At 45.0% G+C, this 27,803-nt stretch overlaps 1 protein-coding gene across 1 annotated transcript in view; it reads left to right on the forward strand.

Moving 5' to 3' along the window:
* Nucleotides 1-27,803, forward strand: part of LOC121583774 (voltage-dependent T-type calcium channel subunit alpha-1G-like) — a 206,764-nt gene that overhangs the window by 145,428 nt on the left and 33,533 nt on the right. The window contains exons 20-25 of the mRNA XM_045226451.1: nt 1,504-1,688; nt 7,705-7,831; nt 8,497-8,622; nt 8,980-9,069; nt 12,068-12,260; nt 25,897-26,048. Coding sequence (XP_045082386.1) covers nt 1,504-1,688; nt 7,705-7,831; nt 8,497-8,622; nt 8,980-9,069; nt 12,068-12,260; nt 25,897-26,048 — 873 coding nt within the window. The remainder of the gene's footprint in view (nt 1-1,503; nt 1,689-7,704; nt 7,832-8,496; nt 8,623-8,979; nt 9,070-12,067; nt 12,261-25,896; nt 26,049-27,803) is intronic.

Genomic DNA, 27,803 nt, shown 5'->3' on the forward strand with positions numbered 1-27,803 from the left:
AATTTCCTTGTTGTCCACATCACCAACAAACTATCATTGTCCAAACACACCAAGACAGTCTTGAAGAGGGCACGACAAAGCCTATTCCCCATCAGGAGACTGAAAAGATTTGGCATGGGTCCTCAGATCCTCAAAAAGTTCTACAGCTGCACCATCGAGAGCATCCTGACTGGTTGCATCACCGCCTGGTATGTCAACTGCTCGGCCTCCGACCGCAAGGCACTACAGAGGACAGTGTGTACGGCCCAGTACATCACTGGGGCCAAGCTTCTTGCCATCCAAGACCTCTATACCAGACGGTGTCAGAGGAAGGCCCTCAAAATTGTCAAAGACTCCAGCCACCCTAGTCATAGACTGTTCTCTCTGCTACCGCATGGCAAGCGGTACCAGAGCGCCAAGTTTAGGTCCAAAAGACTTCGCAACATCTTCTACCCCCAAGCCATAAGACTCCTGAACAGCTAATCATGGCTACCCAGACTATTTGCACTGCCCCCCCACCCCATCCCCCTCTTTTACACTGCTGCTACTCTGTTTATTATTTATGCATAGTCACTTTAACTCTACCCACATGTACATATTACCTCAATTACATCGACTAGCCGGTGCCCCCGCACATTGACTCTGTACCGGTACCCCCCTGTACATAGCCTCCCTGCTGTTATTTCACATTGACTCTGTACCGATACCCCCCTGTACATAGCCTCCCTGCTGTTATTTCACATTGACTCTGTACCGATACCCCCCTGTATATAGCCTCCCTACTGTAATTTCACATTGACTCTGTACCGATACCCCCCTGTATATAGCCTCCCTACTGTAATTTCACATTGACTCTGTACCGGTACCCCACTGTATATAGCCTCCCTACTGTTATTTTACTTTACTGCTGCTCTTTTGTTATTAAAAAAATTAATAAATTACTTAACACTTTTTTTATTTTTACTTTTTTATATAAAAAAAAAAAACTGCATTGTTGGTTAAGGGCTTGTATGTAAGCATTTCACTGTAATGTCTACACCTGTTGTATTCGCTCAACTGTATGCTACGCAAATGCGATTATAGATACATTTAATGTGTAGAAATAAATAAATAAAACATGTCGCAGGCTGTGTTAAAACCTTCAAGGAAACCTTGCTAGCTTGATAGCTAGCAGCTAGGCTACCCTATGTGCAAAGCAAAAACTCTCCAGACTTTAGGATTTGGCAGTATTCCAGGGCAGATAGTAGTTTTCCCTGAGGCTAACCGCATCGTGGGATCCAAATTAAACAGGTAGGCTAGTGAACAAACATTTCTTCAAGGAAAAAAGTTTTCAGAAACTTTCAAAACAACAAACCGAGCTCTCCGCGTTCATCATGTGTCTCACACTGATGACCTCATTTACTAATTTGCTTTGACTATGTGTGTTTGTAGATATGCATTGCTGTCTTTGTGCTTACCTGTTTGTATGTGAATGTAAGTGTGTAGACTATGTGGCGTTATGCCAGTGTCTGTGATTATTCTCAGGTGGCTGCGCTGGGCTGGTTGTTTGGTGATAAGGCCTACCTGAGGAGTAGCTGGAACCTTCTAGACGGGATGTTGGTGATGATCTCAGCCATAGACGTCCTGGTCTCATTGGTGTCCAACAGCAGTCCCAAGATACTGGGTATGCTCCGGGTACTGCGCCTGCTACGGACGCTCAGGCCACTACGGTGAGTTTTATGTACACACACGCTTCAACACACACACGCGCTGGCACACACACACACACATGCGCACATGACCATGCGCTGATGCACACAAACACACACACACACACACACACACACACACACACGTGCAACAAGCCTCCTCACTATACCACGAATATACCTATTTCCAAAACAGTACATCTACCAGACAACAGTGTGACTTTCCCCACTTACAGTGTACTGTCCTAACGTCATATATCTCCCACTAGGGAGGGAGCTAAAGCTACTTAAAACATCTACATGAGTGGTAGTGTGGTTTTTAACCGTGAAATAAGGGAACTCGCTTTAAAATGGGAACACTCTTTCTTAACTTTCTCTATCAGTGTCTTCTTCCTCTGAGGATGGTTCATGATGCGCAGAAGAGTGTGTGTGTGTTTGACATGTTGCTGTGTTTGTGTGCGTGTGTGTGTGTGTGTGTGTGTGTGTGTGTGTGTGTGTGTGTGTGTGTGTGTGTGTGTGTGTGTGTGAGAAAGGGAAGACACATCAATGTTTCTGTAAAAAAAAATGTTGCGCTTTCATCTCCCATATCCCTCAGATGTCTGGATGATACATGCCCTGTCTGTGGGTGTGTAGGTGTGTGTGTAGGTGTGTGTGTGTGTGTGTGTGTGTGTGTGTGTGTGTGTGTGTGTGTGTGTGTGTAGGTGTGTGTGTGTGTAGGTGTGTGTGTGTGTGTGTGTGTGTGTGTGTGTGTGTGTGTGTGTGTGTGTGTGTGTGTGTGTGTGTGTTTTCTTCCCTTGCTTCGTGTCTCTCCTCTCCTGATGCTCTAGCGGCCTTCACTCAAATATTTATTAACATCTCAGGAAAGCACACAAACCTAATATTTGTTTTTCCTGCCCAATTTACCCAAAAAACGCTGTGGATATCCACTTCAATCTCCTACCTGACCTCTCTCAACTATGACCTCTGACCTCTAGTGAAAAGGAATCTACTATCCCTGTCTCCAGACTAGGATTGCATTTATCTTCTGTTTGATATTCGTGTGCGTGTGTTTGTGTGTGTGTGTGTGTGTGCGTGTGTTTGTGTGTGCGCGCGTGCGCGTGCTGTGTATGTGTGTGTGCACATGCCCATGTGTGTCCCCAGCAATATGAACCCATCAGATGAACATTAAGCAAAAGTCCAAGTCATTTTCTTTGATGTAGTTTTTAGAGCTGATGAGGGCTTATGTACTTTACTCCTTACCGAAGCCTGCTGTAATGTAATGGTATTAGAAGATATGACACACATAGAAGAATATGTAGTTCATGTATTTATTCAAGTTTGGCAGTAAGGGCAACAGAAGTTTTAACATTTTGGGGGGAGCAAGAGAGAGAAAGAGGACAGAAAGAGAGCGACATCAAGGGAGAAGGAGAACACACTAAGAAAAATGTTCCTCAAGGGTTCTTTGGAAGGGTAATGGTTCTATGTGGAACCTTAATGACTCAAAGACGCCTTTGAGCTCTTCAATGGCTGTACATTAGCATATTTGGGGGTGTGGTTGGCTCACAGCTCTGTTTGTGCAACCGTGAGTGATAGTATAATTCCAGTTTATCTAATTTGTTGTGTTATGCCATTACATGTTATAAATAACTATGGCCAGTGACGGTGTCTTGTGAAAGACTCAGATATGGCCTTGTGTCATTTAAGAATTGTTGTCTAAATCAGTGGTTCTCTCCTCAGGTACCCCCAGCCATTCCAGAGGTAGCACACCTGATTAACTTGTTAAGGAACACAATAATAAAACCTATGGAATTTTAACAATATAATACGGCTGACCAAAAAATAAATAAAAAAAAGTATGGGTCTTCAAAAGGATCTGAAAATAACCTTTCAGAGTAACGAAGGTTATTTGTAGAACCATTCTCCATAAAGGGTTGTAACCATAGCGGAACCCTTTTTTGGTGCTATATAGAACCTTTTATTAATGGTTCTTCATAGAACCTTAGGAAATTGTTTTTTATAGCACCATAAAAATTCCATTTAGAACCCTATGAGCATGGTTCTTTATAGAACCTTCAAAAAAAGTTATAAATACAGTAGCCCCAAAAAGGGCTCTGCTATGGTTACATGCCAAATAACCCTTATTTGCCACTATCTATATATATATATATATATATATATATATATATATATTTAAAAACATTGTGTGAAGGGGGATAGATAAAGAGAGGGAGAGAGAGAAAGGCTAAGCTGGTGTTCTCTCCTCCCACCTACAGACACTACAGATGATCGCTCCGATCAGGACATTTTAAATGAATAATTTATCCTTTGAGGGTATTCATTAGCTTTCAAACCCCAATGCTCAGACGAAAGAAGAAGAGAGGAGAGAAGTAGGGAGTAGAGGAGGGGAACGGAGGGGAAAGGTGAGAAGAGGAGAGGAGTGGAGAGGAGCATGAAAATACCACAATATTAGCGTGCTGGTCTGGGAGTCTGTGCTGGTCTGGGAGTCTGTGCTGGTCTGGGAGTCTGTGCTGGTCTTGGAGTCTGTGCTGGTCTGGGAGTCTGTGCTGGTCTGGGAGTCTGTGCTGGTCTGGGAGTCTGTGCTGCTCTGGGAGTCTGTGCTGCTCTGGGAGTCTGTGCTGCTCTGGGAGTCTGTGCTGCTCTGGGAGTCTGTGCTGGTCTGGGAGGAGTCTGTGCTGGTCTGGGAGTCTGTGCTGGTGTGGGAGTCTGTGCTGGTGTGGGAGTCTGTGCTGCTCTGGGAGTCTGTGCTGCTCTGGGAGTCTGTGCTGGTGTGGGAGTCTGTGCTGCTCTGGGAGTCTGTGCTGCTCTGGGAGTCTGTGCTGGTCTGGGAGTCTGTGCTGGTGTGGGAGTCTGTGCTGTACCGTACTGAAGGCCGTCTCAGAGAAAGTTCAGTTAGTTTGACAGGAAAGTAAACTTCTGATCAAGTAGTATACAGTATACAGGACTGTACTGTATATGTGGAAACCCTAGAGATACTCATAACATGTGTTCTGAACTGATCTTGTGTGGCAGGAATCTCGTAGGAGTACATTAAAATAATGGAGAATATCAAAGCTTTACAAAGCACTGTGGCATTAATAGCTAAAAAGCAGATCAATGTCTTATCACATGAAAAATATATCACAGAACATGACCCCTCACCCTGTAGATGATAATACATAATAAAATAATACTTGTGTGATTTTCAGTTTGTCAGTTCATAGGCTTTAGTTTCAGGAGAGGAGAAGAGTGTGTGAATTAAACATGAGTCTGTCTGTGTTTTCCCCTGAAGCACTGGAGTGGTTCACACACACACACACACACACTTAGAGGGAAACATGATATACCTCTTTGGCTGAGGTGACATTACGGCCAGAGTAAGAGTTGCTGTTCCTCTAACACCTCACAAAGTTTCACTCCTCTTTCTCATGTCGTCATTTCATCCATTCATCCAACTCAGTTCCAACACTCTGCCTACGCTAAAGTATGTATGAAAAGAAAGACAGCGTTTTAGTCATTTAGCAGATATTCTTATCCAGAGCGAGTACATACTTTTTCGTACTAGTCCCCCATGGGAATCGAACCCACAACCCTTGCGTTGCAAGCACCATACTCTGCCAACTGAACCACAAAGGACCACAAGTAGAGAAGGAAAAAAAACTGTCCTACACACTACTCCAATTTCCCAGCGAATTTTGAGCGAGTTGGTTTTCCTCATTAAGAAATATTAACAATGCCACTCTACAGCATAGAGGAGGCGTGTGTGTTTTACAGAATAATGCATCAGTTAGTTTAATTTGGCCACACCCACACTGCTGTTCTCATCCATCAACTCCACTACCTCAATTGAGGCTTCAGATTTTATATTTGAGTCATTTAGCAGATGCTCTTATCCAGAGCGACTTACAGGAGCAATTAGGGTTAAGTGCCTTGCTCAAGGGCACATTAACAGATTTTTCCCCCTAGCCAGCTCAGGGATTCAAACCAGCAACCTTTCGGTTCCTGGCCCAACGCTCTTAACCGCTATGCTACCTGACGCTACCTTCACCACTGGGGATCTTGTTGTTAGCACCTAAATGTTCCCTTTAAGTCGCCTTACATCACCTTTACATCCCTTCAGTCACCTTACATCACCTTTACATCCCTTCAGTCACCTTACATCACCTTTACATCCCTTCAGTCACCTTACATCACCTTTACATCCCTTCAGTCGCCTTACATCACCTTTACATCCCTTCAGTCACCTTACATCACCTTTACATCCCTTCAGTCGCCTTACATCACCTTTACATCCCTTCAGTCACCTTACATCACCTTTACATCCCTTCAGTCACCTTATTTCAACTTAGCTCTACCACAACCCAACCAATTTGGTTCCAACTAGGCAGCACACCTGACCAAATTAAATACACATATTTAGCAGATGGTATTGCGGTAGTGAAATACTGATCAGATCACTGATTGCCTAAATTCAACACACCTGTTCTTCCAGGATGGTTAAATCAAAGACATAAAGTGCAAGCGGCACTCCAGGACCAGGGTTGCCTACCCCTGCCGTAGACGATGTCATTATCTGGAAAGTTCTATCCTCGTACCCCTCGCCCTGTGACAGGATGCCTCTTTAATTAAAACTGCCTCCAGACATTATGGAGAAGCATCTTTCTTTTCTCCCCGTCTCTCACTTTTTCCCTCTCTCTCGCTCCATGTATGAATAGATATTATGGAAAGTGCCTCGTACGGTGTATGTCCTTGCCATAAAATACTTGGCTCTCCCTAACGAGCACCCGTCCTCCGTGAACTCGCTGACTTTCTTGCGGTTTCTCCCTCCTCTTGTGTTTCCTCCCTCTCTCTCATGCGCATGACTTTCTCGCTTTACAATTTTCACTTTCTCTCAAACACAATATGATTGTTGTAGAGGTGATATTAATAATAATAATAATAATAATAGTAATAATAGTAATAACAGTAATGTATAATTTTTCAGATGATACATAGCTATATAGTATATAACACACAGGAGAGAGAGAGAGAGAGAGAGAGAGAGAGAGAGAGAGAGAGAGAGAGAGAGAGAGAGAGAGAGAGAGAGAGAGAGAGAGAGAGAGAGAGAGAGAGAGAGAGAGAGAGAGAGAGAGAGAGAGAGAGAGAGAGAGAGAGAGAGAGAGAGAGAGAGAGAGAGAGAGAGAGATGCCTGTGTCTCTCCCTCCCCCTCTTCACCTTCCTTTCTCCTTCCTCCATTCTCCCGTTTCCCTTCTTCACCCCTCCCTCCTTTCTGTCACAGGGCATCAGTGACAGTCAATTGCCCTCACCCCTCCAGTACCTCCTCACCTGACCTCTCCTCACCTCTCTCTCTTCACTGTCTCTCCACCACACTGTCTGTCTGTCTTTCTGTCTCTCCACCATACTGTCTGTCTGTCTGTCTGTCTGTCGGTCGGTCGGTCGGTCGGTCTCTCTCTCTCTTAACACTACTGCCCTCTGTGGACAGATGATAGGTGGTGAATTAAATTCATGGTCATCCCAAATATGTTACACAAGAAGGAATCATTCTGTTTCTATCGCCCACTGGGTGCCCTTGGAGAGTACTGGTTAACTTCACTCTCTCCACTTCTGCCTTCCATTCATTCCTTTCCACCTCTTTCCTTCCACTCCTTTCCTCTTCCTCCAGTCCCCTCCCACTCACATGGCAGGCAGTGTGCTTGACCTCATCTTCAATGGAGGCTGTTGGCCTACTAATCTCACTGCAACCCCCCTCCAGGTCTCTGATCAATACTCTGTTTCCCTTTGTCTCCCTCCCTCATCCCCAACCCTAGCCACTCAGATGGTTATGCGCCGTCAGAATCTTCGCTCTCTCTCGCAGAGACACAGGCGTCTCCATCTGGGCTGGCTGCTCTGTAATTGACCTAAACAACCTCACCCCTAACGTCCTGTCCATCTCTCTCTCTCTCTCTCTCTCTCTCTCTCTCTCTCTCTCTCTCTCTCTCTCTCTCTAGCTCTCTCTCTCTAATGCCCTCTTCCTCAGTCTTCCGAGTCTAACATTGTGTTTCTGTCTGTCTCTCTCGTCCAGTGTGATCAGCAGAGCCCCAGGTCTGAAGCTGGTAGTGGAGACTCTGATGTCGTCTCTGAAGCCCATAGGGAACATTGTGGTCATCTGCTGCGCTTTCTTCATAATCTTTGGTATCCTGGGAGTACAGGTGAGATTGGAACTATTTTTTACAACCCATACAAAAAGCCCTAGCATATATACATTTTCCCAAAACAATATCAACCGACCAATATCAGGGAAATGTTTTATTTCAAGCAGTTTTCACACCTTAATAACTTTGGTATGAGTGCTCATCTCTGCTCCTTCTACATCCTTCTCTCTGTCTGAGAGTGACAACACTGGAACTGACAAGTGGCTAATATGTCATGACGCATAAGCGCCCTCTTCTCCATTCACCCCCTGTGAGGGCTCTTAGGTCGTACATCAGCAGGAAAGTGCTGTTCCAGGCGGTTTCCAGGCTATAACTTAGGTGTGAGGGCTCAGCCCTGCTTGTCAAGTCATATAGATGGAGAAGACATGGTCTTTAGCCCGCTGTCCAATTTACACTAACGATCTATGTGTCCTTGGGGTCACAAAATATGTCACCTGTGTGTGTGTGCATGAGTTACATGCTACCAATCACGCAAGGACATGCAAGGTCACTAGGGAATCCTCTCATGGGTTATGGACTGAAGAGCAATTGGAATTTACCATAAAGGTGGCATTTGTGTGACCACGGTGTGTGTCTGTGTCTCTGTGTGTGTGTGTGTGTGTGTGTGTGTGTGTGTGTGTGTGTGTGTCTGTGTGTGTGTGTGTGTGTGTTTCTCTCTCCAGCTCTTCAAGGGGAAGTTCTTTGCGTGTCAGGGAGAGGACGTGAGAAACGTCACTAACAAGTCAGACTGCATGATGGCCAACTACAAATGGGTCAGACAGCAGTACAACTTCGACAACCTGGCACAGGTAACATTCTCAATACAACCTGGCACAGGTACCATTCTCAATACAACCTGGCACAGGTACCATTCTCAATACAACCTGGCACAGGTACCATTCTCAATACTTGCAGAGGGTTGTATCTCCACTACTTTCTTTCTAAACTGCCCTCGTGGAAACCTTGTTTGTGACCGATGCTACTATAGGTAGCCTAGCGGTTAAGAGCATTGCGCCAGTAACTGAAAGGTTGCTGGTTCGAATCCCGACCCGACAAGATGACAAATCTGTTGATGTACGCTTGAGCAAGGCACTTAACCCTAATTGCTCTGGATAAGAGCATTTGCTAAATGACGTAAAAGTATGTTGTTCTCCTTCTCTCTCCAGGCTCTGATGTCTCTGTTTGTGCTGGCCTCTAAGGATGGTTGGGTTGATATCATGTATGATGGATTAGATGCAGTGGGAGTCGACCAACAGGTATACAACAGACACACTATACACAAAATGGAATTTACAGTAGAAGTCGGAAGTTTACATACACTTAGGTTGGAGTCATTAGAACTTGTTTCTCAACCACTCCACACATTTCTTGTTAACAAACTATAGTTTTGGCAAGTCGGTTAGGACATCTACTTTGTGCATGACACAAGTAATTTTTCCAACAATTGTTTACAGACAGATTATTTAACTTATAATTCACTGCATCACAATTCCAGTGGGTCAGAAGTTTACATACACTAAGTTGACTGTGCCTTTAAACAGCTTGGAAAATTCCAGAAAATGATGTCATGTCTTTAGAAGCTTTTGATAGGCTAATTGACATCATTTCAGTCAATTGGAGGTGTACCTGTGGATGTATTTCAAGGCCTACCTTCAAACTCAGTGCCTCTTTGCTTGACATCATGGGAAAATAAAAAGAAATCAGCCAAGACCTCAGAATAAAAATTTTAGACCTCCACAAGTCTGGTTCATCATTGGGAGGAATTTCCAAACGCCTGAATGTACCACGTTCATCTGTACAAACAATAGTACGCAAGTATAAACACCATGGGACCACGCAGCCATCATACCGCTCAGGAAGGAGACACGTTCTGTCTCCTAGAGATGAACTTACTTTGGTGCGAAAAGTACAAATCAATCCCAGAACAACAGCAAAGGACGTCGTGAAGACGCTGCAGGAAACAGGTACAAAAGTATCTATATCCACAGTAAAACGAGTCCTATATCAACATAACCTGAAAGGCCGCTCAGCAAGGAAGAAGCCACTGCTCCAAAACCGCCATAAAAAAGCCAGACTACGGTTTGCAACTGCACATGGAGACAAAGATCATACTTTTTGGAGAAATGTCCTCTGGTCTGATTAAACAAAAATAGAACTGTTTGGCCATAATGACCATCGTTATGTTTGGAGGAAAAAGGGTGTGCTTGCAAGCCGAAGAACACCATCCCAACCGTGAAGCACTGGGGTGGAAGCATCATGCTGTGGGGGTGCTTTGCTGCAGGAGGGACTGGTGCACTTCACAAAATAGAGGCATCATGAGGAAGGAAAATTATGTGGATATATTGAAGCTCAAGACATCAGTCAGGAAGTTAAAGCTTGGTCGCAAATGGGTCTTATAAATGGACAATGACCCCAAGCATACATCCAAAGTTGTGGCAAAATGGCTTAAGGACAACAAAGTTAAGGTATTGGAGTGGCCATCACAAAGCCCTGAGCTCAATCCTATAGAACATTTGTGGCCAGAACTGAAAAAGCGTGTGCGAGCAAGGAGGCCTATAAACCTAACTCAGTTACACCAGCTCTGTCAGGAGGAATGGGCAAAAATTCACCCAACTTATTGTGGGAAGCTTGTGGAAGGCTACCCGAAATATTTGACCCAAGTTAAACAATTTAAAGGCAATGCTACCAAATACTAATTGAGTGTATGTAAACTTCTGACCCACTGGGAATGTGATGACAGAAATAAAAGCTGAAATAAATAATTCTCTCTACTATTATTCTGACATTTCACATTCTTAATATAAAGTGCTGATCCTAACTGACCTAAGACAGGGAATTTTTACTAGGATTAAATGTCAGGAATTGTGAAAAACTGAGTTTAAATGTATTTGGCTAAGGTGTATGTAAACTTCCAACTTCAAATGTATATACACAGGTTCAAAGAAACCATCTAACTGTTCTTGCAGAAGGTAAGACATTCTAGAGATGAAAAAGTGCTACATTTGTCTTAAAGGGGCAATGTAGTAAAACATGTGATCTTCAATAAAAAAAAGAAGATATTTCCACACAAGAAGGTTGAAATAACACTCTGAAATTGTGAAAATTATGATAATGCCTTTTTTGTGTAAGAGCTGTTTAAAAAGAAATCCTGGAATTTCAACCTGTTCAGGTGGGATGGAAATTTTTACCCACAGCATGATGTCACAATGTGATCTGATTATAATAGACCAATGACCATTCATCTGGGTAAGGGGTGGGCTCTAGACCATCCTATCTGCCAATCATGGCTGTGTATGTAAATATCTTCAAATGTGTTTCCTAACGCCCACACGATCAGACTCAGCCAAAGGAGCTCAGGGAAATAAATGATAAAACATTTTATTTTGGAGCTATTTTAATTAAATAAACACAACATTCCCCTTTTGTTTGTACTCTCACACATGTACACACACACACACAGTTCAGGACTTTTTGGCGGGTAAAAATGTATTCCCATTCAAAATATTTTTTTCCCTAACACCTAACCCTTACCCTAATCCTAAAACTAATCCTAACCCCAAACCCAAACCCCTAACCCTAACCTAAGCCTTAAATAGCATTTCTACAAATTCAGGACATGAATAAAGTCCAGACTTAAAAATATGAAAACATCTTGTTTTCCTACCAGGACATTCTGGTCTTGATAAGGTAGGAAAATATGTACATAGACACACACACACACACACACACACACACACACACACACACACACACACACTGTGTTCACTAGCGATACAGTGGCAGCTGTAGAACAAAGGCTTGGTTGGCCAGAGGCAGAGAAATCTTGATTTTTATGTCAGCATTCCTGTCTGTGCTTTTGGAACTTGTCATTGATCTCTAAGCTGCTTACTGTCAAACATCCAACAAACATTCAACCCTCCTCTCGTTTCTTCCACATGCCCTGCATAGCCCACAGTACTGTGTCTATTTATTTATTTATTTCACTTTCCTGATACTCTGTTTTGTATTAAAAAAATAATAATCATGTATTATTCATGTATGTATTTATGCATTCATTTCTATAATTTATAGTGTTGACTGTAGCAGCAGGATAGGTAGGTGTACGACGGTGTCCTGGCACTCACAATATGCAGCTGGTAGTGTGTTCTTCTCTAGGTGGATAGAGGCAAACACACTCTGAAAATATACACACAGCGTGCAGCGTTTGCAGTTAGAACGGCACCACAATGCTCGTAACGTGTGTGTCCCCTCCAGCCGCAGCTGAACCACAACCCATGGATGCTTCTCTACTTCATCTCCTTCCTGCTCATCGTCAGCTTCTTCGTGCTCAACATGTTCGTGGGCGTGGTGGTGGAGAACTTCCACAAGTGCCGGCGCAGCCAGGAGGCCGAGGAGGCCAAACGCAGGGAGGAGAAGAGACTGAAACGGATGGAGAAAAAGAGACGGAGTAAGGAGAAGGAGATGGCTGGTCGGTAGTCTTTCCACGTCTTTCTGAGTCCTGCCTGGTTTGAGCTTGTTTGGGTTTGATTTGACCAAAGCCAAGCGATCGAGGGAACGCGCTAGACCTGAAGTAGTTGCTATTTTGCTGTAGAAGTCCCATTTCTTTCTTCCCATATTTCCTCCCTGCAGTCTCCCCGCTAGTGGTGTTCAGTGGTCACCCATTCTGGTCCTGGAGAGCTACTTTGGTTCCAGCCCACCAGTAATTGTAAAACCTGGATAAGTGGAATCAGGTGTGTTAGTGCTTTGCTGGAACAAAATCCCACACACACCGAGTCTCTCTCCAGGATCGGAGTTGGTGCGCGCTGGTCTAGTAGAATAGACTTCCTGCCTGGCCTATTGTAGAGGGCATACTTATGACCGCCCCCTTCGAGTAGTGGTGGGCGGGGCTTGCATGATGTGGAACTTCCAGAGAAGGGGGGGTGAGGGCAAGGTAATGCCCCCTTCTGTCTCCCCACTCCTCTCCTGCATGTAGTTGTAGTACAGCCGGAGGGGTAGGTAGAACTACAAACCAAACGAGGAAGTACCTAGATGCTGATCTAGGGTCTGATTTTAATGGCTTCCTCCATATAGTAAGGGTTAGGGTTATACGAAGGTCAGCTGATTCTAGATCTGTCCCCACCGCCCCTCCAGCTGTACAGGAACGGGTTACCAGACGCCCGACTTCGCCTCTCTCTGTAGTGATTCCACTGCCTTCGAACCCCAAACATTGGACATGAGAAAGAGTGGTTATTTCAGTAGCCGTATTGGCTTTAGTGCTACTTTGGTGGATAAAAGAAAGATCATTTTGATATTTTGTAATCAAATGTTGATGGTAGTTGACAGTGGGAATGCTTTCATTCAACTCTTGAGAAATACAGATGGATGTCGATCTTCTCTTGCAGATGTGGTGTGCCCAAATTGGTCACCATTGACGCTCCCATGCACTCACACACATTCAGTCGCTCACACAGACCGAACACACACAGTCTCTCTCTCTCACACACTCTCTCACTCCTTCACTCCCACCCTCTTGCGCTTACTCTCACACGCACCTGTGTCTGTACAGACCTGTACAATAAGTCCCCTCATTTCCATTTGGTTTCTTTCTCCGTTTCGTTTTTCTATAGTTTATCTTTAGTTTGTTTATAGTGTATCTATGCTTTGAGAGTTTTACTCACCGGTTGAATATCTGGACTGTTTTTCGTTTATTAAATCTGTCACCTCAAGCTTGTTCTTTTTCTGTTGCTTGGAAACCATTTCCTCACAGCTGTAACTGAAACTGTAAAAATGTTGACAGAGTGAGAGAATGGTTGAGTAAAGGTATGTACAGTAGAGGTATAGCCCTTTTGACTGGGTAGGTTTCAGAATCTATAGCTATCTTTTCTGGTTGACACAAGGGTTTGGGAAGAGAAGGGCAACATTTGAGTTGTTTTTTTCCTGGTGTAGATGTAGTTTGATTTTCCTTCACTAGAGTTTTACTTCACCAGAGTGGTTCTATTTGTATTCCAATGAATTGTGGCACAGATCTTTTGGATTTGGGGTTTGAAAATAGGGGATCGACTGTTTACAAAATCCCCAACTGAATCCTAGAATCCTGAATCCTTTATCAACTGTATCAAGAGCTCACACTGGACTCAGAATAAGTTGAAAAGACTAAAGTATGAACTGGACCCAGCACTATCACCTTCATCCTTCTGCTCTTACTTCACCCCTATTTCTCTTTCTCACACTCTCTCTCCTTCTTCGCCCATCCCTCGTTCCCCACCTCTCTCTGACTAACCTGGTCTCGTTCTTCTAGATGTGTTGATGATTCCGGGGGTGAGTTGGGTCCTCTCTGAAGGCACACTGACAGGTACAGAGTTTCTAGCATGTTCTGTGTTTCCCCCACCATGGTGGTTCAGAGGTCAGGGTTCAAAGTTCACGGAAGGTAGGGTCCCATGCCGCGCCCGTCCCCCACCCGTCCCCCTGCCTCTCTCTCATCCGATTCAGACCGCTATAGACGTTTGTGGACGTTTTCCTGTCGTTTGTTGTGGTTCCTTATTCTTCACGGTGACCCACTATCCACAGCACTGTTCCTGTTACTCTACCACAAGCTCCAGGTTGTCTACCCACGCTCATGCAGTGGGAAAGAGAGTGTGTGTGTGTGCGCGCATGCGTGTGTGTGTGTCTATATGTCTGTGTGTGTATGTGTCACAAGCACCAGATGGTAGCAGAGCAGGCTGTAAAATATACAGGATCAACCCTCTCTCTCTCTCTCTCTCTCTCTCTCTCTGTCTCTCTCTCTCTCACTCACTCTCTCTCTCTCTCTCCTCTCCCTCTCTCTACCCCTCTCCCTCTCTCTCCCTCTCTGTTTCCCTCTCTCACTTTATCTCCCTCTCTCTCCCCCTCTCCCTCCCCCTCCCCCTCTCTCTCTCTCCCTCTCTGTTTCCCTCTCTCTCTCTCTCCGTTTCCCGCTCTCTCTTTATCTCCCTCTCTCTCCCCCTCTCCCTCCCCCTCCCCCTCTCCCTCTCTCTCTCTCCCTCTCTGTTTCCCTCTCTCTCTTTCTCCCTCTCTCTCTCTCTCCGTTTCCCGCTCTCTCTTTATCTACCTCTCTCTCCCCCTCTCCCTCCCCCTCTCCCTCTCTCTCTCTCTCTCCTTCCACTCTCTATCCCCACTTTCCTTGTGTTTACAGTCATATCTCCACACATCGAGGTAGAATATTTGAGCGTGGAGGAGAAAAGTTGCATTGGCATATAGCCCCGTTCCTCTCTAGAGATCTCTTTCTATCAAATCCAGTGAGACAGACAGACAGATGCGACAAGCCGACCCCAAATATGTCCCTCACAGATAGTAGAGGAGGAGAGGAGGATAGTAGAGGAGGAGAGGAGGATAGTAGAGGAGGAGAGGAGGATAGTAGAGGAGGATAGTAGAGGAGGAGAGAAGGAGAGGAGGATAGTAAAGGAGGAGAGGAGGATAGTAGAGGAGGATAGTAGAGGAGGAGAGGAGGATAGAAGAGGAGGAGAGGAGGAGAGTAGAGGAGGATAGTAGAGGAGGAGAGGAGGATAGTAGAGGAGGATAGTAGAGGAGGATAGTAGAGGAGGATAGGAGGATAGTAGAGGAGTAGAGGAGGATAGTAGAGGAGGAGAGGAGGATAGTAGAGGAGGATAGGAGGATAGTAGAGAAGGAGAGGAGGATAGGAGGATAGTAGAGGAGGAGAGGAGGATAGTAGAGGAGGATAGTAGAGGAGGAGAGGAGGATAGAAGAGGAGGATAGTAGAGGAGGATAGGAGGATAGTAGAGGAGGAGAGGAGGATAGAAGAGGAGGAGAGGAGGATAGTAGAGGAGGATAGTTGAGGAGGAGATGGGGATATTAGAGGAGGAGAGGAGGCTAGTAGAGGAGGATAGTAGAGGAGGAGAGGAGGATAGAAGAGGAGGAGAGGAGGATAGTAGATGAGGATAGTAGAGGAGGAGAGGAGGATAGTAGAGGAGGAGAGGAGGATAGTAGAGGAGGATAGTAGAGGAGGAGAGGAGGATAGTAGAGGAGGAGAGGAGGATAGTAGAGGAGGATAGGAGGATAGTAGAGGAGGAGAGGAGGATAGTAGAGGAGGAGAGGAGGATAGTAGAGGAGGATAGTAGAGGAGGAGAGGAGGATAGTAGAGGAGGATAGTAGAGGAGGAGAGGAGGATAGTAGAGGAGGAGAGGAGGATAGTAGAGGAGGAGAGGAGGATAGTAGAGGAGGAGAGGAGGATAGTAGAGGAGGAGAGGAGGATAGTAGATGAGGATAGTAGAGGAGGAGAGGAGGATAGTAGAGGAGGATAGTAGAGGAGGAGAGGAGGATAGTAGAGGAGGATAGTAGAGGAGGAGAGGAGGATAGTAGAGGAGGAGAGGAGGATAGTAGAGGAGGATAGTAGAGGAGGAGAGGATGATAGTAGAGGAGGATAGGATGATAGTAGATGAGGATAGTAGAGGAGGAGAGGAGGATAGTAGAGGAGGATAGTAGAGGAGGATAGTAGAGGAGGAGAGGAGGATAGTAGAGGAGGAGAGGAGGATAGTAGATGAGGATAGTAGAGGAGGAGAGGAGGATAGTAGAGGAGGATAGTAGAGGAGGAGAGGAGGATAGTAGAGGAGGATAGTAGAGGAGGAGAGGAGGATAGTAGAGGAGGAGAGGAGGATAGTAGAGGAGGAGAGGAGGATAGTAGAGGAGGATAGTAGAGGAGGAGAGGAGGATAGTAGAGGAGGATAGTAGAGGAGGAGAGGAGGATAGTAGAGGAGAGGAGGAAGGAAATAAAAGAGTGGATGAGGGAGAAAGAAGATGGGGTATGAAAGAGGAGAAAAAAAGAGATGGAAATGGGTCAGTCATGGTGTAGGGGACGAGATGGGTGAGAGGAGGGAGGGAGGGAGTTGCCATTCATACATGTTTCTCAAACATCAAATTTAGAAGTTTTAAGGTTAGGGTGAAGTTTAGGCATTAACTCCAAATCTTAAGGTTAGGCATTAACTCTGAATGATTAAGGAGGTTTCCACGTCATCTCCCGACATCCTCAGACATGGATGGATGTCGAATACTGACTTGTATCACAGGTGACCTGGCTGGCGAAGACCAAGTCATATTCCTCTCAATCTATACTTTACCTAACCAGCACACCACACACACACACACACACACACACACACACACTGAATATGCATGTGTGTATTCAATAATGAACAGTTATGTCCAGTACAGTGTGTCCAAAGGAGACTCATGGTGACTGCACACTATGATATTCTCCCCTACACAGTGGTGAGCCGTGGGAGGGAATCAGAGAGAGAGAGAGAGAGAGAGAGAGAGAGAGAGAGAGAGAGAGAGAGAGAGAGAGAGAGAGAGAGAGAGAGAGAGAGAGAGAGAGAGAGAGAGAGAGAGAGAGAGAGAGAGAGAGAGAGAGAGAGAGAGAGAGAGAGAGAGAGAGAGAGAGAGAGAGAGAGAGAGAGAGAGAGAGAGATGAAAGAGAGATATGAAAGAGACATAGAGGGGGACATGAATGAGAGAGTGAGGAGGACAGAAGAAGTTGACAGCAGGGTTCTGTAATGTGGCAGCCAGAAACAGTGTGTCCTTAATTGCCCCCGCACGGAAAGAGAAAGAGAGACAGACAGACAGAGAGATCCCACACAGAGAGAGAGAGAGAGAGAGAGAGAGAGAGAGAGAGAGAGAGAGAGAGAGAGAGAGAGAGAGAGAATGAGAACAGAGAGCAAAACAGAAAATTATTGAAAGAGACACACACTGGGCGAGACAGTGTAGTTATGAGTGTTCGTTGCATAGCTCAGCTTGGGGAGTGAATGTGTCACAGTAACAGATGGCCTCTAACTCTCACAGCCCAAAGAGATAAACGCTGTACTCAGACCTGCTCAGGATGGGTCATGTCCCTGAAGATGTATCTCGCCCTCTTTGTCTTTAAAAGATGGTACAAAAGTAGCATTTGGCCATTTTGTGTTCTACCTAACAGGTAGCACTGATTCTTGAGCTGCACTATAACTATATAATCTACAACCTTTTAATAATATTTATGATAGGATGTAATGAGAAATATACACTGAGTGTACAAAACATTAGGAACACCAGCTCTTTCCATCACATAGACTGACCAGGTGAATCCAGGTGAAAGCTATGAATCAGTTGTTAAATCTACTTCAATCAGTGTAGTTGGAGGGGAGGAGACAGGTTAAATAAGGATTTATAAGCCTTGAGACAATTGAGACATGGATTGTGTACGTGTGCCATTCAGAGGGTCAATGGGCAAGACAAAATATTGAAGTGCCTTTCAACAGGGTATGGTAGTAGGTGCCAGGCACACCGGTTTGTTTCAAGAACTGCAACGCTGCTGTGTTTTTCACGCTCAACAGTTTCCTGTGTGTAAAAAGAATGGTCCACCAACCAAAGGACATCAAGCCAACTTGACACAACTGTAGGAAGCAATTCAGTATTAGGAAGGAGTTCTTAATGTTTTGTAAACTCAGTGTACATACAAGATGATAATGGAGTAACTGGAGAGAGTAATCGACTTCATGTTCACCACGTGTGTTACCATTGGTCTATAATGTCAGCAAAGAGATAAACTTTAAATGGCTAAGACAAGAGTGTCAACTCCTCCCCTGATCAGGCACAGACATGAAGATGTACACTAACACTCACTCACGCATGCACGTACACACACTCACTCACACTCACACACACATGCACACTCACAGACAAACTCACACACACACTCAGGTCGCCAGGTCTCTGACCGCCTCCCTATAGGCTGTCTCGTCATTGTTGGTGATCAGGCCTACCACTGTTGTGTCGTCAGCAAACGTAATGTTGGTGTTGGAGTCGTGCCTGGCCATGCAGTCATGGGTGAACAGGGAGTACAGGAGGTGACTGAGTACGCACCCCTGAGGGGCCCCCGTGTTGAGGATCAGCGTGGCAGAGGTGTTGTTACCTACCCTTACCACCTGGGGGCGGCCCGTCAGGAAGTCCAGGATCCAGTTGCAGAGGGAGGTGTTTAGTCACAGGATCCTTAGCTTAGTGATGAGCTTTGAGGGCACTATGGTGTTGAACGCTGAGCTGTAGTCAATGAACAGCATTCTCACTTAGGTGTTCCTCTTGTCCAGGTGGAAAAGGGCAGTGTGGAGTGCAATATAGATAGCGTCCTGGTAATCCGTCTGGCCCTGCGGTCTTGTGAATGTTGACCTGCTTAAAAGTCTTACTCACATCGGCTACAAAGAGTGTGATCACATAGTCATCCGGAACAGCTGGTGCTCTCATGCATGCATCAGTGTTGCTTGCCTCGAAGCGAGCATAGAAGTGATTTAGCTCGTCTGGTAGGCTTGTGTCACTGGGCAGCTCGCGTCTATGCTTCCCTTTGTAGTCTGTAATAGTTTTCAAGTCCTGCCACATCCGACGAGTGTCAGAGCCGGTGTAGTACGATTAAATCTTAGTCCGGTATTGACTCTTTTCCTGTTTGATGGTTCGTTGGAGGGCATAGCGGGATATCTTATAAGCGTCCGGGTTAGAGTCCCGCTCCTTGAAAGCGGCAGCTCTACCCTTTAGCTCAGTGTGGAAGTTGCCTATAATCCATTGCTTCTGGTTGGGGTATGTACGTACGGTCACTGTGGAGATGACGTCATCGATGCACTTATTGATGAAGCCAGTGACTGATGTGGTGTACTCCTCAATGCTATCTGAAGAATCCCGGAACATGTTCCAGTCTGTTCTAGCAAAACAGTCCTGTTGCTTAGCATCTGCGTCATCTGACCACTTTTTTATTAACCGAGTCACTGGTGCTTCCTGCTTTAGTTTTTGCTTATAAGTAGGAATCAGGAGGATAGAGTTATGGTCAGATTTGCCAAATGGAGGGCGAGGGAGAGCTTTGTATGCGTCTCTGTGTGTGGAGTAAAGGTGGTCTAGAGTTTTTTTTTCCTCTGGTTTCACATTTAACATGCTGGTGGAAATGAGGTAGAATGGATGTAAGTTTCCCTGCATTAAAGTCCCCGGCCACTAGGAGCGCTGCCTCTGGATGAGTGTTTTCCTGTTTACTTATGGCCTTATACAGCTCATTGAGTGCAATCTTAGTGCCAGCATCGGTTTGTGGTGGTAAATAAACAGCTACGAAATATATAGATGAAAAGTCTCTTGGTAAATAGTTTGGTCTACAGCTTATCATGAGATACTCTACCTCAGGTGAGCAAAACCTTGAGACTTCCTTAGTATTAGATTTTGTGCACCAGCTGTTGTTTACAAATATACACGGACCGCCACCCCTTGTCTTACCGGAGTCAGCCGTTCTATCCTGCCGATGTAGCGTATATCCCATCAGCTGTATGTTGTCCATGTCGTCGTTCAGCCACGACTCGTGAAACATAAGATATTACAGTTTTTAATGTCCAGTTGGTAGTATAACCGTAATCTTAGGTCATCCAATTTGTTCTCAAATGATTGAAGATTAGCTAATAGGATTGATGGAAGAGGCAGTTTACTCGCTCGTCGTCGGATCCTTACAAGGCACCCCGACCTACGTCCACGATATCTCCGTCTCTTTCTCATGTGAATGATGGGGTTTTGGGCCATGTCGGGTGTCTGTAGGATATCCTTTGCGTCCGGCTTGTTGAAGATATAATCTTCGTCCAATACGAGGTGAGTAATCGCTGTCCTGATATCCAGAAGCTCTTTTTGGTCATAAGAGATGGTGGCAGAAACATAATGTACAGAATCAATTATAAATAACGTGAAAAAACACACATAATAGCACAATTGGTTAGAGGGCTGTAAAACGGCAGCCATCTTCTCCGGCGCCAATTCTGAAAGTGGGGTGGTCCAGAGAGTGGAGTGTTAGAGGAAATACATATTGAATCACTTTCATGACCTAAGGTGTAAGTGTAACCCCATCAATACTCCCACCAATACAGCTCTTAGGCCTAACATAACCAGACAGTTGTGCTTAGCATCAGTTCCCTAGCTTAGCCTACTTTAGTCTTGCCTAGCCTATTTTGGCCTAGCTTAGTTTAGTCTTGCCTAGCTTAGCTTAGCTTAGTTTAGTCTAGCCTAATCTAGCATATTCTAGTTTAGTCTTGCCTAGCCTAGTTTAGCCTAGCTTAGTTTAGTCTTGCCTAGCTTAGCTTAGCTTAGCTTAGTTTAGTCTAGCCTAACCTAGCCTATTCTAGTTTAGTCTAGCCTACATACCTGAGACATATTCATCCCTGCAGTGGTCTGATGCTATTAGTTGAATGAGCCTGTAACAGTAGAATGTCCTTGTAGCGCTAGAAGTAATGTTAGTGTATTTGATGAAAGTGTGTGAGGGTATGAATGTTTCATGGTTGGAGGTGTTAAGATTAGTGTTTCTCAAGTGTGCTGGCACATTGCCTTTGAGCTCTGCTTTGGATATATTGGTTAACAACAACAGATCCACTGAATGTACAATATCTGTGTATGGCATGGGTAGAGAAGAGCTGTATGTGCGCATTACGTACTTGCGTGTGTAGCCTATGTATCTGTGCAGGTGTTCAGGTGTGTGTGTGTGTGTTTGTGTCCTGCGGTCCAAGGTAACAGTGAAGGAGGTTGGTTAACATGTGGCGTACCAGCAGTTGGACAGATGTACTGCTACCCAGGTGGCTGATCAAGCCAACCAGAAAACTGTGGATTATTGGACAGTCAAAGACACTAAATGTGCCAGACTGCCAGTGGTAGACTATTACATGATTAGTGTCTAGCAGGATGAAAGAGGTGAAATGGTGGTCCTTTAAAACAGCACTCCTCAATAGCAACCTCTGATGTCTGGGTCTTGGCAAATGTAACTGCTGCTGAGCTGAACACCATTGGTAATTCTACAAGGTACTTAAAGGATGTAGCCTTTACCAGACTAAGATACAGTGGTAATAGTTCTTTGAATTAGACTTGGACTTGAAAGGGGAAAATGTGCCGTTTCCTGTGTTGCTAAAACACTGAAATCTCATTGGTTTGTTTCTTATACGTTCTATTCTCATTTGTCCATTATTCTCTCGTCCTGTTAACCCCACCTTCCACTCACCGCTGTCCAATCGCCTTCCTTCACCATTCCAGTCTCCATTCCAATTGGTCCATCCTGCTCAAGTCAGACTCAGAAAGAAATGTGTGTCAGTCTACCGTGTGCACCAGCACAACTCGTGTGTGTGTGTCTTTGTATGTCTTTGGGTGTGTGCGTGTGTGTGTGAGTGTGTTTCTGTGCATGTGTGTGTGTTTGTGTGTGTATGACTTACCATGCCCTGTCATGTTATATATTATTATTATTATTATTATGTTATTCTTTCCCTACCTCTTTCTTCTGGACCTTTTATTTTTATTTTTCAGTTCTTTTTTTTTGTTTCTTCTTTTTGTGATTGGTGCTGAGTAGGGAAGCAGAGCATTATGGGAAATCCAACATAATATTTTCTGATTTATTTGTTTATTTTTGATCTAATGTTTTGACTCGATGTTTGCTGGTTCTACAAATCCAAAATGATTCATACATAATTGGATTCAATGTAGTTTCACTTGTTAACCCTTGACTTTGATTTGACCTTGTGCTGCAATCAACCAGTACAACCTGTTAACCCAGCACACATTCACTCTTTATGTGAACCAACCCATTGATCCAGTAAAGGGCAGGGGTGTAAAATCAGTCACAACACCTATCAAAGTATAACCTTACTGATATTGTAACTGGGCTTTTTGACCTCTTGTATCTGACCACCACAATCATCTTAACCTTTGACCTGGTTACAGGAAATGGTCCTGGCTGTAACATTGGGACTGATCTTACCGCCTCTGGCCTGCTCTTCCTTTCACAGACATTGTTATACCATCCAGGGCTCAAAGACTATCCCCCTCCTTTTCTCAAGCCCCCCAGCGCCCCTTTCCTTCAATCATCTCTCTACCACAAGCCTCACTTTCACCTGACCAATCATCAAAAGCAAGTGCATTCATAGAGTTTTACTCCACTTTCACATCACAATAATAACTCTTCCACAATCCACGATATGGCACCATCTATAGCTTGATTGAAAATGCATTGCACCCTAGAGGTCATTTCACAGTATTCAGCACATAGTTCCACTGTGTTACAAACCCATACACAGGCATCCAACCAAAGCTTCTTCAAACCCATACACTGTATGTGCAAACCAATGCAACCAAAGCTCCTTCAAGTTCAAACCGATACACACACATTCAACCCAACCGGAACCTCTTTCAACCCCATACACTACACATACATTCACTCCAACCCAATCAAAGCCCACTCACACTGTGACAGTAAACCCATCGTGCTGTGCTGTATCCACTCCCTCGTCACATGACCAGGGACTTCAGTGTGTCTGTATTTCCCAACCGAGCCTTGTCTTCCTGATGTTACTGAGTGTGGCTCAGTCCACAAACAACTCCTAGTTCCTCACCCTAACCTCTATACCCATGCTTTGTAGACTTCAATCTGATGGGTATAGGTAATGTGGTGTAAGGGATTAAGAGGTTGTTTTTGGATATTGTCTTGGTGCTCTTTCGTAACTAATGACCTTTTTATGTCAGTCATGATGTTTAATGATTCACCAATGCTTTCAGCTAAAGGGGTCTTAGTTCTCCAAGAGTAAAATATCATTACTTGTATGTCAAAATGAGAAGACCATATCATTCCCTCTTGAAGTATTTATACATTTTTGCCTAAATCCTCACATGGGGCACCAACATGTAGGATACCCAAGATTCCTCACACGGGGCACCAACATGGACATAGTTGCAACATGCATTTAGTTTAACATGCTACATGCTAGTCATTTAGCAGATGCTCCCAATTAACGGACCACATAGGTCTAAGGCCCCTTGGGTTGGTAGAGTGGTCGGGGGTCTGATTGATGTTTATGTAATGTTTGTGAATGCTATGTTTCTATTTGTGTGTGTGTGAGAGAGAGAGAGAGAGAGAGAGAGAGAGAGAGAGAGAGAGAGAGAGAGAGAGAGAGAGAGAGAGAGAGAGAGAGAGAGAGAGAGAGAGAGAGAGAGAGAGAGAGAGAGAGAGAGAGAGAGAGAGAGAGAGAGAGAGAGAGAGAGAGAGAGAGAGAGAGAGAGAGAGAGAGAGAGAGAGAGAGAGAAGGCTGTGCTGAAGTTTATTCACGCCTCACTTCTTCACTTTCATCTGGTCTCAGTTCTCTTTTTCTCACAAGAGTAGACCTTAATATGCCCCCACACCACGCACTGTGCACACAAAGACGCACACACACTGTGCACATACAAACAGACACGCACACACTTTTAAAAGTCTTTCAAGCTGATTTGACGAAAGCTAATACGGACGTTAACTTGACTCATGGGTTTGGCATGACATCACAGTGTCAGTCTGTGCCAGTGAGTCTAAAGTAAGATCAATTCTTCCACTAAGTGCTGCTCAGTTCTTTCTCCCTCCAGAAAGAGAAAGTTGGAGTAGCAGAGGTGTAATTTGGCCCTCTCTACTCTCACCTCTCCTCCCTCCATTAATGTATCTCCCCTGTGGCAGAGCCGGGCCTGAGCCAAGGGGTAAAGGTCATACTCTCTTTTTTTTTCTCTCAGGGGCAGTACTTACACAATGAAAGGTCTATCTCTCTCATTCTGTCTCTCTCCTTCCTCTCTCGGTGTAGCGTTTTAAACCTACGAGAATTTGACACTTACAAGACTGCTTTAGATTGCTTTAAGAAAACACAATCAGCCACTGAAGTGTCTAATACGTTATTTTGACAGTCCCCCCGCAACGGATGCTCAATAAACTGTACTATCAGTTTCATCTATCGACCTTCTAGTACGGACCATTCAAATAAAGTGTTAGGCCCCGCAGCAAAATGAAGCAGCTGAGCAGTTTCCCATGACATTTCACTGCCACCACATTTGCACCAGTGGGTTCACTGCACTAGTATGTGGTGTGATGGGTCTGCATGTTGTACAAGAAATGTACGATAAAGCAATGACCCAGGTAGACGCCAAACGAGAGAGAGCCTCACACTCAAGTAGATTTATGGTGAGGGAGAGCTGAACAGCACCTGAGGGAATCGGGCTGTGTGTGTGTGTGTGTGTGTGTGTGTGTGTGTGTGTGTGCGCGCGCGTGTGTGTGTGTGTGCACATGTGTGTGTGTGCACATGTGTGTGCGCGTGAGTATGTGTGTTAGCAGGCCCATGCTGTCCTGACCTCTCTTTCACTGATGAAAGATGGATGAGGACAGAGACTGATAGTGAGACTGATAGTGTTCTCACTCCCTCACTCATCCTCTTTCCTCTGTTCTTTATGGATGATAGATAAAATGAGGAAAGGTGATATACGAGAGAGAGAGAGAGAGAGAGAGAGAGAGAGAGAGAGAGAGAGAGAGAGAGAGAGAGAGAGAGAGAGAGAGAGAGAGAGAGAGAGAGAGAGAGAGAGAGAGAGAGAGAGAGAGAGAGAGAGAGAGAGAGAGAGAGAGAGAGAGAGAGAGAGACAGAGAGACAGAGAGACAGAGAGACAGAGAGACAGAGATCATAAATTAACCATTCATTACCAGCTTCCTGCAGCCTCACAATGCACCAAAATAACCTCCCTCCTTCCCAACTCCGCACACGCACATGCACACACACACACACACACACCCACTTTGGCCGGTGGCGAGGAGATGTCCATTTGAATCATTATTGATCAGAGGAAAGCAGCTCTGATTTTTTAGTCATGGTTGGCAGCCACAGGGGAGCTGGGCCTGGGAACACTGTGCTTCTCTCTCTCTCTCTCACTTGTTTTCTCTCTTTCCACTATCTCTGTGTCTTCCTCTATCTCTTTCCTCTCCTTCTATACCTTTCTATCCATACCCCTCGTTCTCTGCTCATTGCTTTTTTTTTACTCTCTTCTCTCTCACTCCATCTAGCTTTCATTTGCCTCTCTCTTCTGCCTCTGTCTTCTGTAATGATGTGATGATATATGTCAGTATGGGTGTGTATGTGCTCTCTGCTTTCCTTTAACTAACACTATTCTCTCTCTGGAGACCTGTGGGCTGCTGGTGTCCACCTCTCGACATTTTTTGCCCTAAAATGTCCAGTACACTGCTCCCTATCTCACACTATGACCCCCACCCCTCCTACCTCCCCGACCTCCCCTCTCTTATTCCCCCCTTCCAACAGAAGCTCAGAGTAAGCCTTACTATTCGGACTACTCCTCCATGCGTCTCCTCATCCACAAGATGTGCACCTCCCAGTATCTGGATCTCTTCATTTCCATCGTCATCGGACTCAACGTCATCACCATGGCGATGGAACACTACCAACAGCCCAAGGTAGGACCTGAGCAATGATGGTTTCTTTGTTGATATGTAGTCTGTTAGTTATCACCATGGCCCCTCAGATGGCACGCACCAAGATGGCCGCTCATCCAGTCAGTATTCATTCCACATGGTCCAACATCACTGTTCTGGGATTTGTAGTTTGTTTGGCTGCACAAACGCAAATGAGAAAAGTTCCTTCAATTCTTCATGGGATTTGCTCCACATTACATAAAGTAATACAACGGAAAGCAAATCATGAACTAAACTCCCACGCAAATGATGTCTCGAAGAATTGTAATTGTTTATTATCAGATCAGCCGCACAGTGATTCGTGATGAAAACAGCTTTGGTTTTTTGGATTTTTTGGGAGAGAGAGAGAGAGAGATGAGGGTGGTAGGGAGAGAGAGAGAGAGATGAGGGTGTTAGGGAGAGAGAGAGAGAGAAGAGGGTGGTAGAGATAGAGAGAGATAGATGAGGGTGGGAGAGAGAGAGAGAGAGAGAGAGAGAGAGAGAGAGAGAGAGAGAGAGAGAGAGAGAGAGAGAGAGAGAGAGAGAGAGAGAGAGAGAGAGAGAGAGAGAGAGAGAGAGAGAGAGAGAGAGAAGAGGGAGGGAGAGAGAGAGAGAGAGAGAGAGAGAGAGAGAGAGAGAGAGGAGAGAGAGAGAGAGAGAAGAGGGTGGTAGAGAGAGAGAGAGAGAGAGAGAAGAGGGTGGTAGAGATAGAGATAGATAGATGAGGGTGGGAGAGAGAGAGAGAGAGAGAGAGAGAGAGAGAGAGAGAGAGAGAGAGAGAGAGAGAGAGAGAGAGAGAGAGAGAGAGAGAGAGATCATGGTCATGCTCAACATGAGCTCCTGATTTATTTCAGTTTTTTTGTTTTTAGAATGAGATAAACACTCGAATCTAAAAAGAATTCAAGGCAAGAAGTGATGAACAACAACTCTATTAAATCAGAATAGAAGAAAAAGTAACTTTGCGCCTCAAATTAAGAAGTTTTGACTCTCACTAGCTAGCTACACAACAAAAACCTAGCCAGCAGGCTAACAAGCCAGCCAGAAAATTGAGCTAGGACAAACCTAGCAAGAGGAGTTAATACAACTACATCAATCGACCAAACTGAGTGAGTATATAAAAAAGAAGCACGGACTCCAACTTTAAACATATCTTCTGTTTTTGTGTGTGAAGATCTTTCACTCTTTTTGCTGGTTTTTGAGCTAAACAGGAGCTAGCTAGCAACAGCAGCAGACAAACAAAACTGGTTGCCATAGCAACGGTGCAGCAGAACAGAGCAGCAGCAGCAGTAGTAGCAGAGCCCACAGGCACCATGTCCCCACTCCCCCTCAGCGCTGAGTCCATTCTCTACCCTCCAGAGGCCAAAAATGACACAACAAGGAAAGCTTTTAAACAGAATCTACTAAAGGGGAGGCCAGAAACCCTTTTCACAGACCTCTACAAAAACGGTGATGTGAGTAATTTCATCTTTCTCACTGACCAGCCAAATGCATGGTGCTCAGCAGTCTGCTCTCACTACCCATCCGTAAAGAAAGAGGGAATCTGTAATGGGTGGAAGCTGAAAGTGAAAGAGACAGATGACCCTGACAGCACCATGATAACAATCAACCTCTACAAGACTGGGACTGTCATGGTGCAAGGTAACCTTAGGCTGTTTGAAACAGACTTTCAGACCATTAAGGAGAGAGCAGAGAGAGAGAAGGACACCACCAGTGACATGCCCTCCCACAAGACAAACTCCACCAGCACCACCCTCACCC

The sequence above is a fragment of the Coregonus clupeaformis genome, chromosome 1, assembly GCF_020615455.1.
Source record: "Coregonus clupeaformis isolate EN_2021a chromosome 1, ASM2061545v1, whole genome shotgun sequence".
Lineage (NCBI taxonomy): Eukaryota > Metazoa > Chordata > Actinopteri > Salmoniformes > Salmonidae > Coregonus > Coregonus clupeaformis.